The 18,149-nt window shown below is 36.3% G+C and overlaps 1 protein-coding gene across 1 annotated transcript in view; it reads left to right on the forward strand.

The window, feature by feature from the left end:
• The window catches only part of COL25A1 (collagen type XXV alpha 1 chain), a 419,343-nt gene that overhangs the window by 298,549 nt on the left and 102,645 nt on the right, over window positions 1–18,149 (forward strand). The window contains exons 10-12 of the mRNA XM_074342511.1: window positions 446–481; window positions 15,389–15,415; window positions 17,474–17,518. Coding sequence (XP_074198612.1) covers window positions 446–481; window positions 15,389–15,415; window positions 17,474–17,518 — 108 coding nt within the window. The remainder of the gene's footprint in view (window positions 1–445; window positions 482–15,388; window positions 15,416–17,473; window positions 17,519–18,149) is intronic.

Below are 18,149 nucleotides of genomic sequence, written 5' to 3' on the forward strand. Positions count from 1 at the left end.
TAAGAGCAATTATCTCTCTCTCCTGTAATGTGGTAGTTCTGATTTCTCATAAAAAGAACATGTCATCATCTTTATGTCATCATAAACAGAACATAATAATGAAATGTTACTGTAATTATCATTATTAATTTTCTAGGACCATTTGTTGATTTCCAATATACTATCTCCTACTAGCTTTATTTAAAATAGCTTCTTAGCATAATTCTTAAATCTCTACTGTAATCTGAACTCATTTTGTTAAATCCTAAAATTTTATAAAATGCATTTGGAGAAAGAACATCAGCTCGCTCTAATTTTCATTGCGTTTGCATTCCTCTAGTTAGCCTGAAAAGTATATATTTGACGTTCATGAACCCAAGTGGATATTTTGAAAAAGGAAAAAAAAGATTGAAATTGGTTTTTACTGTTTACAGCACTAATAAAATTATCACTATTCTTTTTTAAGGGTGAACCAGGGAAACCAGGAGAACAAGGTTTGATGGCAAGTATTTCAATTTATCTTGTTCTACACTGAAATGAATAGAAAGACAAGTTACTCAAAACTGTGGTCAAGATTTTGTGTAATAAATGTGTCTGTCGTGTGACCTATGACAAAAAGAATGAGAATTAGTTAAAGTTTAAAAATGATAGGGCCTGTCCATCATATGGTAAGGATCACATGACAATGCATCTGCAGAACTGATACAGGAAGGAAACAGAAAGAGGTTCCAGGTGGAGTGAGTAACAGAGAGACTCTGAGGAAGACTCTGCTACAAATTCAGGGATAAGCCTATTAGCTTAAACAAAAATGAGTTTTCAAAGGATCCAGGAGTGACTACCTGTGCATTAGTACAGCACATCTTCTTTTTCTTTTGCTGAAGGTCTACAGCCAGAGAGAAACAGTTGTGCCTTCTTGATCCCTGTCATTACAAAAAATCATCAAGTGAGTCCTCTTGGGCTTTCCCGTAGACCTGCAGGTCCCAGCTCCTCAGGATTGTGTGTCCTTTACCAGTGAAAGAGAAGTTGGGGCAGCTGACTGAGCCCCAAAGAGTAGAATTCCTTCCACCAACTTCTCCCTGTCTCTTCCCCTCTGTCTCTGGGGCCACCTTTCTTCATGCCATAAACAATATTGGGGAACACAGAGTGATCCTATCTAATAACCCGAATTCCAGAGGACAGCTATATCTCACACTCTGTCTGGATGCAGTGATCACAACTGGCTTGATCACATCCATTCCACACGATGCGTGGCATGCAGCCTGCAGGTGTTCAGGATATAAAATTTATTTTTAAAAAATAGTTAGCTAGTCCTAGTGAAATGAATGCACAGGAACACGCTAGTCAGTCAGGAATTAAAACAAATGTGTGTTTGGGTTAAATGTCAAAGGTTTCTCCCCGCACAGGATGCCTTCAACAGCCCTCCTGGGGAGACACTCAGCAGGCTGCAGTCTTAGCTGTAGGGTAGCTCCCCTCGAAACGTCACTGGTGGAATGAAAGCATCCTGGGACCCAACCTGACCTACCGCTTGGAAGTTCTCTGTTCCTGACCTGTAGTATCAAGATAGATATTTGACAGAGATAATCAGGGGTGCTATAATGGATTCTCTTTTAAAAGAATAAAATGAAAGAAAAAGAATAACAGAAGGACCATATGTGAAAATTAAATCCGTCATCCGTGGTAACTTCACATACAAGTACAGCATTAGCTCTCAGGGTTATAGGATCATAGTGGGTGGAGGATTTTGGGAGAACGACAATATAAATTTTGAAATTGCTTTAAGCATTTGAATGCACCTGTAGTTTCTATCGTGGATAATGGTCAAACCATATTCCTCCCATACTTCCTTACACTGAAGGCTACTTGGGATTCTCAGGAGCCCTCGTTCGTTCCCAGGCATGCAGAGTCCACCTAGTCCTAAATGAATTATCTTATTATCTTAGTTTGCTCCAATTTCCCATTTCATATAGCAACTTTTCAGGTAAAGATGATCCTGGATATTTTTTCTCTAAACTTTTTCTTCTCCCTTTAAACTAGTCAGATTTAGTTCATACTCTCATTTCAAAAAATGCAGCTAAGAAACTCAATTGAAATCACAAATGTTCAAAGGCTATGTAATGTAATGATCTTCTAAAGTGCACTCTACTGTTTTTAATTATATAAAAAATTCTTTTTTAAAAGAAAATTTGTAACGTATATAAAGAAAAGTAGACAAATCATAAGTATACGTCTTAGTGAATTTTCACAGTGAGCATAACTGTAACCACAAACCAGATCAAGAAATAGAAAGTTATCATATCCTAGGAAACCCCCTTTATCCCACCCTCCGTCACTACCCCCTCTTCTGCCTTTGCCAATGTAGATTAATTTTGCGTGCATTTGAATTTTATATTAATAGAATCATACATGTAACTTTTGTGTCTGGCTTCTTTCGTTTAACATTATATTTGTGAGATCATCCACCTCTGTTTTAATAGCCTTCACAGCTGGTTAAAAAAAAATTAAGAGGAAGAACCTTACTTCCTTGACTACCCTGTTAAAACTACATCACTCAAATAGCAGTAAATGAATGAATAGTCTGTCTGACCTTGGGCAAGTCACTTAACCTCTCAATTTCTCATCTGTAAAGAAAGGATAGTAATACCCTCTCTGCCTCCCTTATACGGCCGCCAAAGACAAATGCAATAAATTAGGAGAAAGCACTTTAAAATATATAATGAAGAACTACATGAGTATGTTATTATTATCATCACTCAATTATTCCCTCTAGAATAAATTACAGGTGAGCACAGATTTATATAACAGATGTATTCCTGTAAAGTTCTATATGAATCAGATTTTCATAAATCAACATATCTTAAATGTGCTGGGGGATTTTGCTATTAAAGCAGTCCTATTCAGAGTCTTTTTGTAAAGCAATGTAATCCCCTAATTTCTCTTTCCAGCAAAACTGAGTTTTTATATATTATATTTGCTTAAAGTGAAATATTTCTATTATTTTAAAAAGTATCATTTTAAAAATATCACTATGTTTGTTAACTTAAATAGCACCTGTATATTTTAACCCATCTCAGAGACAGGAAGATACTGCAAATATAGTCACAGCTGTTAGGAGGAGAAAATTTTTCTTAGAAATTTTCTTTTTTCTTTCAAATATTACGTGTGTGTTTGTGTGTCTGTGGGGGTGTGTGTTTTGGCTCTAAGTCTGGTAGAAAGAAAAGTACATTGTATCAGTAATCCTGGCCTCAGAACAATTTAGGAGTTTGTGACTATACTCTGTGATCCTTTTTACTGATCTATAAAATATAGGCAGTAATTCCTCTTCTACCTATCTCACCTGCAATATGATGAGAAGCAAGTGAAATAATAAAAATATGAAAATGCTTTGTGGAACGAAGGCTTCCATAAATGAGAACTATCGCTGTTAAGACAGAAACACCAGATGGCGTAACCTGGTGTGCTGAAAGACCTCTATAAGGGCCGGCAGCAGTGTGATAATATCTGTCAATTAAATTAGAGTGTGTCAAATACTGCAACTGGTAGTGCAGCTTATTCCTTTTGTCCTGTTTGTTGCCATCGTTTTGGCTTTCTGTATATCACATCATCTTACATTATCAGCTTTTCATATCGCACCTCTGTTCATCCACCAATTCGAACAAGGGAAGAAAAATAATAAGCATCACTGCTCTCATCTTTTCCATGATGTACAAAACCCATTACATTTATTGGTTTGTGTTGTGGAGGAGTGTTTGCTTACTTGAGGATCTTGAGAGGCACTGGAGAATGCTTTAAAATTTAAATTGTCTCTAATGATGGAAAAAACTAGGAATGATCTAAAATTAGCTCTGACAAAACTGTTTATGAGTGTGTCCGGTGGGGAATTAGTTTTCATAATCCAGGCTGTGTATTTTATACTGCAAAAATAGTCATCTGAAGATTAGCAGCATCCCTGATAGAATGAAAAAGAGGTCCTGCCTCTCAAGCAGTTTCACATTTATTTAATCCTGCTGTGCCTCTATTCCGTAAACAAGACCTTCAGGTTTTCTGAGAAGTTCTGGAGGAGATTTTAAAAGGCAGAATCTTGAGCTAAAATAAACTGGACTCCATCTAAATCAGGAGAGAATTGCTCTGGCTTATAAAAGTTGACTCAAAAGTCAAACCAAGAACTAACCCACAACTGGAACTGCTAAAGTTCTGAACCCTAGCAGGAATGATCTTTATTTTTCAGCTCTTCAGAAATTTTAATAGTTGTTAAAATAGTATTTTTTTTATCCCTACCTCCACTTTTGTGATAATGATGCTGCTAAAGCTGTTAATAGTTGTTAAAATAGTATTTTTGAAAGTGTCTTTCCTTTTCATGTTCTTACTGTTTCTTTCTTTGACAAATTAGTAGAAATTCCCCAAAGCATAAAACATAGATGATATATATTCAACATACCAACTAATCCAACTTTCCTGGAAATTATTTTTTCACCCAAAGTGTCTATAACCAAGATTTCATAGACCGTATCACTTTCCCTACTCTGAAACCCTTCCTTCCTCTCCCTCCCCCCAAATATATGCAAACTCCATAGCAAATCCATACGTCTCTTTCTGAATTATGAGTACTTAAATTGTCACTCATTGGGCCCTGGTGGTGTCTGAGAGTTCAAAACTCAGAAAAATGCTTCTGTTATTGCTCCTTAAAGTGAAATTTGGATTGTGTCCAAAGAGGTTATAGATGTTTTTTAGTTTGTTTTGATTTTGCCTGCAAACACATTGAATACATTTGGGTCAAGTGAATATAATGTATTTTATGTTAGCTAATAACATAAGCATAAATAGTTGCTTCTGCTTCATTTAAGATAAAATTGAATTAACCAATATATGAAGATTTACTTTATCATATTTAGTTATAATGCATTGCTAGCCCAGAGATTTGATAAAACTAATGATTTTACTTAACTGTGCTTTGCTCTGCCAGCCATATTAATCAGCAGGATGGCAGACATCGGAGACAACAGCAGGCTTCCCTTTGTGACTTTAATCTGGCGGAGAAAACAAAACTTCAAATCACAAATAACCAAAACAGCCCAAATTATCTTAGGATATTTCGTTATTAGACTAGATTTTAACAATGAAATCTTGTTTGTTAAAACTACGTTAACTGAGTTGTGCGCGCTGCCCGCTGGGACGCCCTGGCAAGCGTTCTGGTGCTGCATTATCCTCACTTAGTCTGGTTGTCCATGAAGCACATGTAACGGCCGCATCAACGGAGCCCTTCAGATCTGCTTGTGCTTTTGTCTAGAGCCTCCAATACTTGGTTTTCCAAGTGGAGAATAACGCCTCCCCTTCTGCTGCTCTCCCACTGCCCCGTCCCGTTGCTCAGCTCTGGTGGATTCCTGTGTGCACGTGAACTTCTGTAGTGGTGTCTCAAGGTCGCGTTAGTATGGGGACAGAGAGGAGCACTTGACTTTCCTTTAAAGTTGATTTAGTCTTTCAGAAATAAAAAGCTGACTTGTGGGGAGCATTGTCAGGACCAATTTAAGAACACAGTCAAGTAACACAAATATGAAAAGAGAGTCTAAAAGGCTGAATAGATGACTGTCTGTAGTCTTCCCTAACTCATTTTGTTTTTCTTACCAACTTCCAGGCTGTGGATAAGCTCTATTTTTAATATTTTTCACTGGTTTCAGTCAAAGGTCTAATAAGCTATATCATATTAGACATATTAATATATCTAGGCCTTAGATTCCTCATGTATAAAAGTGGTGAGACTAAATGACACCTGAGCCCTGTCCAGCTCTAAAGTCTTGTTATCCAACTATATTTTCATTATAAAAGCATAGACATATATTAGATAGTCATTTGTCCATGTTATATATGTACACCACTATATTCTATAAATAATTAGATGCAATGAATACAGTCATAATTAAGTTTTAATGCAAGAAAGACTTAAAAATTGTCTCTTTCAAATCTATAACCAATGTCTCTAATTATTATTTCTTTTAACAGAATCCAACTTACTGTAGCTAAACTAATGCAAAATATGTCACTTATGTATAAGAATATTAATGAAATTGTAATTAATCTCTTTTACCAAATTCTCGTATCTTTTCACTAGATTAAGAAGAAACTTTTCAAAATAAAGCTGGGTCTGTGTTAGTCCTTATACCTGCAGATTAAGGGCAAATGTACAAATTTCAGGGCAAGAGTACAAATGGAAATCTTTATACAGTAAGTCTAAATATTCAAAAGGCATAAACCAAATGAATTAAATGGTACGTAAAATACATTCTTTCCTCTAACCTTGAGGATATGTCCTCACAAGGATAACCATGAGACATGTCCTCATAATGACTCAGAAAGTTCAAATGCAGAATGGTTGCACTCCTTGGAGATCCAGACCAGAGTGTGGCTCTGTGAAGAGAGCCTTAAACCAGCCCAGCTTCTGGCTGTGGCCTGCTCCGTTGGTCCCTCACACCTCCCTCCAACCCACATCTCTGTGAGACTCGAGCTCTCATGTAGACGTTTGGGATGCTCACAGGATCCAACTCCATCCACACGCTTCAAAATGCCCACCTCTTTGCCCCATCTTCCAGTTTATTGTCCTGCACACCTGCAGTGTGGTTCTCCTTCAGAAGAACAAACCTGGGAAAAAGGCAACTCACAGTCTTTGAAGTGAGTTCCGGTCACTGGGGTAATGCATTCCAGGGTCCTTCATGCCCAAAGCACAGTCTCAGGTGGGGGTGGGCTCCCACAGGAGGAGGAATGCAGCCAAGGAAGAGTGCCCAAAAGCATGGGCCCCAAAGCAAGAGCCCTCTTGTCAGGGCTAAGGACAGTACTGGGCCATGTGTCTACAGGGACTCAAAAAAATAGACTTCTATTTTGATCACATCCTTGGAAAAAGCTTCACATACACTCATTCACAGATATGCAGACTCTTCCAAGCTAAGATAGAAGCTGTCTTCTCCTCTCCTCCGCAGCATTTATCACATCATATATTGTGTTTGGTTCTTAGTGTATTCAGTAAACTGAATAACTGAATGACACGAATCAATAAATCAATACATCAGGTACTAATGCAAGGAAATCCGGTTTATATTTTCTCTCATCCAGTATCATTGCACACCAGGAGTAGGATTAGGCAGGATAAATCCAATTACAGAACTCCCTTTTCTTCTGCATCTTTGTATAGTCATTCACGTATTATAGATTATTTAAAGTATAAGTGTTATGAATATATACGGTGTAACTAAGAGACTGATTTTCATGGGGACAGTGGAAAAGTAACTGTGTCAATTTTTAGTCACACTCTGTGGCTATTTCTACAGTAAAGTGTAAAAGATTTAGAAAAAATCTTAGGAATCATCTAGTTAGTCACTTCACAGATAAAGAAACAGCATCAAAGTGAATAAATAACTTGGTCAAGCTCACAAAGTAGTCAGTGGCAGAATGGGGTCCAGTTCACCTGCCTGTAGCCTTATGCATTCTTCAGACTAGAGCTTCTACATCTACACTTTTCAGTATAGTAGCCATTAGCCCCACATGGCCATTCAAACTGAAATTAAATAAAATTAAACAAAATCTAAAATCTAGTTCCTAGCAATCGCACTAGCCACATTTCAAGTGCTCAATAAACCACATGTGGTTAGTGGCTACCATACTGGATTGAGTAATACAGACCATTTCCATTATTCCAGAAAGTTCTGTTGGTGCTGGTCTAGATAGAAAACAGATCTAAATAGTAAATAAGTGTATGTTATGGTCCTAAATTTCAGTCTTCCTTCTACCTGTTGTGGGATATTTACATTTTAGTAGCTAATGTTTCTTAGCATTACTGATTTAAAATAGGAAAAGCACTTACACTTTCTTCAATAGAAATATGTTTTACTGAGCATCATGTAGGGTGATAGACCTTTGCAAACCACAAATTTATTTCCTTTATGGCGCGCTAGGGGAAGCATGCTTAATCACAGAGGGCAGAGAAAGCCTGTTAATTTTTCTTACTTTCCGGATCATTTCCATTTTGGATGCAGCAGTGAGAAACAATTTATTAAATATTTAGAAGGGATGGAGTGAGCTAATTTCAGCCCTGGATATCTGGTGAGAGGTGACAGAGTATCTGTTTGGGGACCTAATCGGAACATAGATTCTCAAATACCTAGATCTGTCTTTAATCTGCTGGTGGTAGTTAATGTCCAAAATTTAGTCTGGGGTCCTGGTTTTGTCAAGTGGTAAGAAAAATGAATAGCTTCTTTAATTTCCTGAATGTTAAGAGACCTCTCTTAAAGAGGTCAGAGCATGATTTTGAGAAATACCAACAAATAAATCATCTGGGTTTAATATTTTCCCCGAAAGTCAGCACATGAGATAAAAAAGTCAAAAAGAATTTATTCTTTTAAAAAAAAATTACTGCATTTAAAACTTCTTTCATCAAGTATTCGTGAATTAACATAATAATGTGTCATCTAACTGACAATCTCTAAAGGAGACCTGTTTTAGAGGAACTTCTTCAAATAATAGAAATTATGGAGTGATCTTATTGAAACAACAAGAACAACAAAAAAAATCCCAAATACTTAAACAGAAATAACCATCTCAAAAGTAGGAACTCCTTCCAGTGATGAGAAGTATGACAGTTTGAGTGGCAAAACAATGGAGGAAATTCAGAAAGAATTGAGTAATTTTCATATTCAATAATTCATTGTTTTAATGTAGTCATAATTATTTATTTGCTAGGCACTGACCTAGGTGCTGAGGATGTAAAATATATGGCTTGAAGAATCTGCTGCCTAGTCAAGCAGATTTTATAAATATGCAAATATATTAAAATACAGCCAGTTAAAAATGTGCTTGAGAAACATGGAGGACAAAAACAAGCCCTGTCTGGGTGCAGTGGAGAAGGTTCACAAAGGAAGTGAGTTATGGCCACTGAGCCTCGAAGAATGATTAAGACCTTTACATGGAGATTAATTTGAGACTGGTTGGGAAAATACAGATGCTTCAGGGTGACTGAAGACAGAGTTCATAGAAGACTCGAAACCAGAGATGAGGCTCTCCCATCTCAGCACGATCCCACTCTTTTCTTGTTTATGCTGTGTTCCTTCATACCCCGTTCAACTAAATCATGGGCTTTTACACTGAAAACATGTCAGCACACTCTCTTATATTCTAAACATTTCCCAATAGTTGCTAGTTTAGCATTTCCACACACTTAAGCTATGAAATCTGAATCTTGTAAAACATTGTTGAATTATACTCCAGACATACATATAATAGGGGCTAGAGTTTATATTTCTTGACCTTCCCTCATCAAACATCCAAGGAGAACATGGAATTTTATATAAGTACATCTTAAATGAATCTTTCTTAAGTAAGACAAATTTCCAGTCTTTATTTCAAATTTCCTCTTACTCTTTATAAACCAAGTTTATGTATTTTCTGATCTTGTGACAAGGTTAATAGCTTTCAAAAAGTTGTAATTAAAGTCTGTTGCACCAAACCCTTGAGAAAGTCTGATACTCACATTTTATGACTCCAATAAGTTAGATTACATGTGTTATCATTTTTCCCCATAGAAACAGACTTTTAAAAGTATTTTCTTCATTTTGCCTAGCTTTTATTAAATCATGGAAAAATTCTTAACTCAGAAAGGAAATAATTTTAAATGGCTTAATAGATTGGGGCTTTTATTTTCACCTTCACAGATGGGCCACCTCTTTTTCGTTCCCTGTGTTTTTTATTACAGAAGCTGGTTGTATATTCTTGTATGCAGAAGTGACCAGCAGCTTTCACAGCTTCAAATTTTACTGTTAGCCATCAGGGACAGAACAGGAACTATGTCCGCCCCCTGCTCACACGAGCATCATTTCCTAATAGCAGGCAAACCAGAACTTGCCTTAAAACACCTCCCAAGAGGCACCCTAAAGCACATCATTTAGAAACTCTGCATCCTGTTTAAGTAATTAATACCTCAATCAAATTTGTGCTAACATCAGTAGTGTCAGAAAAATTCATTATTTTTTCCCATTCCATGATCTATCAAGCAAAAGACTTTTTTTTTAATTAAAAAATGTTATTTTTACAAACTGGGAAGTGTAGCCAATGCATAATGGTTATAGCAACATCCATTTCCTAACTGCCTGCTTTGAAGATTAACATGGATTGATAATTCGACCTACTTTTTTCATAATGGCTTTCTGAACTGCATTAGAAACCTTAGACCTACATCCACATCTACAACACGCTCCGTGTTAATGAGACCATGTAACTAAGATGATTTCTGCTTTGCTGTTTTAATACAGAAGTCCTGAACTGAATTCCTCCACTGGCTCTTGTACTGAGAGATAATCTCGAGGCCTTTAGGATAGGACAGTAGCTCTAGGATGACTCAAGTGAATGCTCATGAAAAATCTTGTCATTCCTATCTTGAGACACCACTGTCTAAGGTTTGAGGAAAATCTTGATTTACTCTATGTGTTCATTATTCATTCCTATAATTTTTATCATACTCAAAGTCAGCACCATTGTGCCTACAAGCACCTACGAGGCCATTCTACTATCGCCCTTCCCTCTCCACATGCCCATCTTCTAATATCTACCTGTTGCGTCCTCTGTGCTCTTTGAACACACTCAGCATGTGCCTGCCTCTTGGCCTTCGCACTTGCTGTTCCCTTGCCTGGAGCATTCTTCCCCCTTCTATATGTCCGGCTCTCTGCCTGACCTCTTTCAGAGCTCTATCCAGGAGTCACTTTTATCCTAAAGCCCTCAGTGAGCCCCTAATTTAAAATATCGCCACATCTACTCCCAGTCCCTACCCCCATGTGCCACCTGACACAACTTTATATTTTACTTGTTTATTTTATTTTTTCACTGTCTTTCCCCATTCACTAGAATAGGATGTCCAGGAGGGCATGCTTTTTATTTATTTTGTTCACTACTGTATCCCCAGTGCCTAAAACATTGCCTGAAATTCAATGGGCATTCAATAAACTAAGTGGGTGAATTCATAAACGACCCCAAAAGGATTCACTGAGCAATTACTCTATGCCAGCTCCAGTACATGAGAAAAGATGTTTAGGGTACAGAAAGAAGTAACCCGACAATCACAAAACTGTTGGTAAATTCTGGGAAAGAAGTGCTGTCATAGGGGTGCTTTGGAGAACAAAAGAGGGGGACCTAACCCCAGGGGCAGGGGCAGGGGCACTGAGCTCTGAGTTATGGAGTGGGTGGAGGAGGGAGGACTAGACAGGAAAAGCCTACTAAAGGGACAGACTGTCAGAGGGGCAGAGGGGCAGAGGTGTCTTATGCGGCGAACCATAACTACTGCAAGAGCTCGGGCTTTTCTCAGAAGCCATGGAAAGCTGTGGAAGGATTTTCCAGCCCAGGAAGGGTATGTCTTTTAGAGATTAGTCTTTTAGAAAGCTCTCTCAGGCAGCACTGTGCAGAAAGGACTTAAGAGGACTCAAAACACAGTGGCTTTTTAGCTGGGTGTCACATTAGCTTCCGTGAGAAAGAGAGTTTGAACAAGAGCACAGCAATGCAGCTGAACAAGAGGGCTGGACCAGAGACATATGCTGAGTAAGTACAGGATCTGGTGGACCCGGAGTAGGAGGCGTGAAGGAAGGATCGCTCTCAGGCCCGAGTAACACGCCTTTCATAAAGGCGATCACCAAATAGGAACTCTCATATTTCTTTAACTTACTTGCTTGTCATATTCTACACAATATTTTACATGATGTTTAGAAATGAAATCCAGCAGGGGCAGGGGAAGACAGGAAAGGAAATCAGTGCACTGTATGATTTCTTACTTGTTTCCAACTTTTAACTTTCTATAGCTCTCCATGGTCTTTTCTGAGAGATCATGAAATCTTAGGTGTAAAATTTTATCTGCAGATAAGGGATGTTACTACACACTTAGAATTTTTCAGTGGCTCATCTGGATTTTATCTTTTGAAGAAAGTTATTGCCATTATGCAAAAAACCTTTAATGAAAAAGTTAATACATTCTACATTTCCCAGGACCTATACTGAAATGAGTATATTTCATGGTTTAAATGGTAGTTTAACACTTATGGAGTTAAACTGAAAGAAATTTAGTTTAATATGGTGAGATTTTATATGTTACACAGTTCTCAGTCCTAAGACATATACAAAGAAATGATTACATAAAATAAAGGAGACCAGATTATTCTCATCTTAATTGGTTGTATACAAAGAATATGCAGATATAAAAGTGCCCGTCAAGAGAATACCTAAGAAAGAACAATTCATTGATTGATAAAAATGGACTAAAAAGATTGACTCTTTGGTTGGAAAAACTATTTGATTCAAACTTTTTAAGGCATGGGGATAACAATAACAGAATTATTTTAGAATATTAGAACACAAGAACAATTGGTTTTAATTTTAAGAATAATAAGAAACACTAGCTTGACTGGTGAATAATGAGTTTATGACATTCTTCATTCAAGTCACTATTCAGGCTGAGAATATAAGATTAAGATAAGATAGAATATAAGATTAAGATGAGAATACACGATTAAGATTAGATAAGTCAGTGAATGGTTCTGTGGCATTTGCCCATTATTTTATAAATTTGTATTTGTACTAGAAACTGAAAACTAATCAAATGTAGGTATCTTAACCAACTGGTAGTGACAATTCTAACCTTAAAATCAATTTTTGATCTGTGAAGCTTTCATTTGTAAGCTTAAATCTAATGACTGCAATGTCACAGATATATAATGGGATTATTAATCAGTGGATACTCAAAAAAAATACATTTAAGCAAAATATTGATTAGTAAAATAGCCCTTTGGGGAGAGAGAGAGTGAGTGAGTGAGTGTGTGTGTGTGTGTGTGTGTCTGTGCTTTAACTCGAATGTATGTCTGTGCCTTATGTTCAACATCACTTTTTTCCCAGTTCCTTCCTAGTAATGGCTGACACTGTCTTTGGCTTGCTACCATCTTTCCTGCCAGTGGGATCAAAGGAGCATATGCACATTTTTGGTAGCGGAGGCTATATCCTTGGCAACATAGTTATGAACAATATGTGTATTCACAATGCAAAATTAAAGTTATATCTTAAAATCTGCTTTTATTTTTGGAGTTTAGCAAAGAATGGCAATAGTTTTCTAACAGTGATAAATATAGTATATTAATTTTTTAATAGCCATCCCTTGACTTTTATTAAATATAGTGTTAAAATATGCAACTAATGTAATTTCACAGATTTCAGAGTTGTAAGTAGTCTTTCTAAATCTCTGACTTACTGTGATCATGCAACAAAGACCTAATTAAAAAATACCAGATGTTTGTCTCTAGTTAAAACATTTGATTTAAAATTTGCTCTTATTTTCATCTGAAATATTTCTTTCCAGGGTTATACATCAATATAATGAAATGTCCAGTTTTAGTGAACAATATTTTTTCAAGTGACAGTTAGGTTTATAATGGGAAGCAAACCTTTTTGAATTGAACATATACATTCTCAGTCTAAACACTGAATTAATGTACTTTTGGTTATATGGTTTCCTTTCTAACATCAACATTTTCAGAAGTGAAATACTCTGGAGACGCTTGGAAAAATGGAATCATAGACAATAATAAAACCCAAGTCTTTTCTTCACTCTCAGATCTCCTATCACTACAATTTCCAAATTCTGCCTTTGCTTAGCATTAACATTCACTTCCCAAACAATTTACCCAAGTGAGGAAATGATTAAACATGTTTATATGCTAAGGGGAAGGAATTAGCTGAGAGCAGAAGGTTCTGATGCAGATGCAGGGATAATTGGTTGAGATAGATCCCTGAGGGCGGAGGCAAAGATGAATTCCAGAGTGGACTGGATGCATTTGCCCTGTCTGGAAAGAGAGCATCTTCTTCCTCTGATGTAGTGAGGAGGTCCACATGGGTTTGAATCAATGAGAGACATGACGTCGGGGGAATTTATACCTGAAAGCCTCTGTTTTCTCTGCAAAATCTTAAACAGGGAGAATTTTAAATGGAAGGAGTGAGATAAGTGAAGAGAAAGTCAGACTACTCATATATTGGATCACAAGCTCATTAAGAAGGTGGTTGGTTGAGGAAATACAAAAGGAGTATATATAAGGGTGATATTGTGCAGTGTACTTTCAATAACCTAAATCTGACCATATGAGGAAATTATTAGTCTTCCTGTGAAGATTATGAAATAATTTATGAGGAACAGATTCTCAGAATGTTCCTAAATGTTGTGTATTTCTAATTTTTAAAAAATGTTGCATGACCAATTCTTCCTCTAATTATCACCCTAGTACTTTATTTTATGGCAGAGTCTAAATGTAAGGTGCTGATTATACTGAAATGTCACACATGGAAAATAAGTTAGCCATTAGTTAAGTGTAATGGAATAAAGAGTTTTTTACATGGGATGATGGGGAATCTATAACTTTGTTTAAATATACTAAAATTAAAAGTAGTTTTTAAAGAATTGGAAGAAAAGTGCTTAATGTTTTTATTTTAAAATAGACATCAATAGTCAGAACTATAGCTCTTTTTGTGTTCTTTTCCACTCTTCCAAAGTGTGCCTTGCTCTAAATAAAGCCAACAGAATCCCAACACTGACTTTGTGGTCAAAAACTGCTAAATCTCAGAACTGCCACATTTTCATTTTAAAAGTAAATATTCCCATTCATCTTCCTAAATATTATATTTCTTCTTCCCCTCCCTCTCTGGCCCCAGTGTCATAGTTTATGCAACAGCTGACAGCATCTTTTGTTCCCTTTTCTGGTGCACACTAGGTGTCACAAATGACCTTGGCACCCCCTAATTTGTAAACAAGTTTTTGTGCAAGTCAATTGGCCACGTTTCCTAAGAGGAAGAATAGAACAAAACATGTTTCTTTGTAATGCCATTCAATCATTTCCTTTGCAAATCTGCATACTGAAGTTTTGCAGATGCAGATGTCCTAGAACACGTCCATTTGCTGGGAACTGCATTGCATTTTAAGTGCTTCTGGCAGCAACATCTCCAGCCTTCTAAATGAGATTGATGTGATAGATTTGCAGGTATTTGAAGAAACAGATGCGCTGAAGCAGCAAAGATTCTTTCTCTTTTTAAAGGATAAATCAGAATCCTACTGCATATGCTTAATTTTCTTCAAAAGAGAATGAGACAACAGGTTTATACTGTACAGCACAGGGAACTATAGTCAATATCTTGTAGTAATCTATAATGAAAAAGAATATGAAAACAAAAAAAGAGAATAAGAGAAAAGATCCACTGTGTATTTCCAACCGAAAATCTTCATTTTCCTTGATGCACAAAACATAAGCAATATTTCAGCGTGGTAAAGAGAACCTTACAGAATAGGACAGTTTTAATTGATCATTTGAGTTTAAATGGTTATGGTATTATGGTAATTGAATTGGTTTTCTTTTTTTAGGGTCCTCTGGGGCCTCCAGGACAAAAGGTAGAGTATAAACAATACTGTGAAAGTAATTATACTCCCATCTCCTAATGGCTAACCTGAGAGGGGAATGGAATTAGCTACTGTAAGCCACGGGGAAGCAGTCTGGCTTGTGCATTCTGCTTTCTAAAAATACAATCATATAATGTGAATCATTAGATTTCTAATCAATTCCAGTATAGAAAGTCCAATAAATCCAGAGCACACTCTTTAAAATAAGCTGTCTGCTCAACTTGTAAGTTATGGAGTTTTTAATTCAAAGACTGGTAAAGCATCATGACAAAACTTAGAATGTGAAGGGTCATGCAACATCGCAAATTAAATGCATGGTCTTGCACAATATGTGATTGTCAAATGAGGATTAAACATAACAGAACAAAGGATATACTTGTGCTTGGTGGCTGTATTCAAGTGGCCCGCTAGTGTCTTCCTTCACTGAGGTAACCTGAAAAGTGGCTTCCTGATTATCATTTCAACATTATCCACTGCCATCAGAATTGACCATTGCATTCTGATGGACAGGGTCTAGCACGTCTAAAATTCCATCAGTCCTATAGTAGTGAATCTATCAATAGCAGGAAGATGGCCCTTTGCCAGCAAAATATCACTAAGTCCCCATTCCCCATCACACCTCCCACCCGACAAGGGGGACAAAAAAGGATATTTAACTTGCGGAAAACTAAAGAAAACAATTGTATTACAACAGGTGGAAAAGTGATTATTCTTTATCTTTGGAATCCATCAAAGATAGAGACTTTTTATCCCCCAAGCTTGGGCATGTGGCATCTGTTGAAACATAATCCTACAAACCAAGTAAGAGCCAATGCATTGTGAGACAACTTGTGTATAGGAACACGTTGTCCTTCGCAATAATGTCTCTATTAAGCATGGTGTGAAATTGTAAAGCTACCCTAATCCACATGCCACCAGGATAAAATTACTGCCTCAGGCTTCGGGAAGTCCTTTAATGACCCACTCAATATAATCACCGAGAAAGCACTAAGGAACTTGCCATCTGATTTTGCTTTGCATATAATGACTACATTTTAACAGATTTTATTTTGGGGAACAGTTTTAAATTTAGAATTACTATTTTAACTTTTTTCCCATTGTTATTAAAGAAATTTCATATCATACATCTATGAAGAAAATATCTGTTTTCTAGGGCTAAACCAAAAAGAAGCACATTCTATTTAAAAACGGTTTCCCCAGAACCTAAAATGGAACTGTATGGAGGGAAATGACATCACTATTTGAAAACATTCATTAATGTTTCTGTATCCAGTTGAATGTCAGATTTTCTCACGTAATAATTAGCTTTCTCATTCTCGGTTCAACCACATATGTCCAACTGTTCTAATCACCCTAGTGCATGTGTGCACACATCCAAGCAGGTGTGTGCGTGCACACACACACACACACTCTTAACATAATGTTTTATGTGTAGAAGTTGTGTTGTTCCTACTCAGTGTTTAAAATTTGTAGCATCCTTTTTAGTCTACTTTGGAAGATCTATTCACACTCATGTGGTTTAAATATACTCCCTGAGAGTCTGGGAGAAATGCTTCAAATACAACAAATTTGAGTTTACAACATGGGTTCCTTATTTAACTAATTATGTAACAAGCGGTTGTTATTTTAGTTACCTTTCATTTTATGGTATTTAAACCATAAGAGTTACTGCTACTGTTGGGCTTTTTCCAGATGAAACTAAGCCTATTTAATTCTTAAAAGCACCCAAATTTAGTGTCATGTGACCTTTTGATAGATACAGATCTCAATTTATGATATGTTTCTTTAAAATCATAGTAGGATTAAGTAGATATTTAGAAATATGTTTAAATTTAACTTCATGGTTTCTGGAAAAGCTTGATAAATCTGTTTGCTTACATTATTGTGTACTTGAACACAGCAGATAAGGTCTGAAAAACATAGCCTCCCAGACATGTTTTAGCAATTTAATGAAGTAAATTTATGGCTGATATAACTAACGCAATATAAATTTAGAATTGAAATATTTTGTGATTATGATATCAATTTAATATAATCATGTCTCCTTAGGGTTCTATTGGAGCACCTGGAATTCCAGGGATGAATGGGCAAAAGGTGAGTTCTATCAAAAATGCTATTTTTGATAATTTGGAGGGGATTAAAAATCAAAAAATTATTTTTTCAGTGATGTTGGCAATAAGTTTATCTGCTTATAAAAATATTACATATACTTTTGAAATATAGGAAAATTATGGTGCAAATGATCAAATTAGTTTAACTTTTAAGCTAATGCATTAAATAGCAAGAAATTCTTAGACATTTCTCCATTTTATTTTGCTATGTATGAGATATAACTATCTTTCTCATAAATATATGTGGAGTATGGGAAATGCTGTATTTACTATCAACTATAATAAATAATATGTGTTCTAGTTTGTTCTTGCTATGGCTGAGTAATATGTATTATTTCTTTCATTAATGAAAGTTATTCCTACAGAAGGACTCTATTAGAATCTTGTGAGTTCAGAAGCAGGCTTTTTCCGTGTTAAGCAAAATTAGGAGTTAAATGGACTTGCTAAGCTCTGGTATTACACTTTCATTGTACTGTTTATAATGAAGGGAAAAATAAAGTTAAAAAAAAAAGCCAACAGCTCTACATAGACATATCTAGGTGCCCATGTACATTTATTCTTGCAACATACTTACCAGTTGGACAAAGCATCCAGCTTTATCCCACAGGTGGATC

This window comes from Camelus bactrianus, chromosome 2 (genome assembly GCF_048773025.1).
Source record: "Camelus bactrianus isolate YW-2024 breed Bactrian camel chromosome 2, ASM4877302v1, whole genome shotgun sequence".
NCBI classification, from domain to species: domain Eukaryota; kingdom Metazoa; phylum Chordata; class Mammalia; order Artiodactyla; family Camelidae; genus Camelus; species Camelus bactrianus.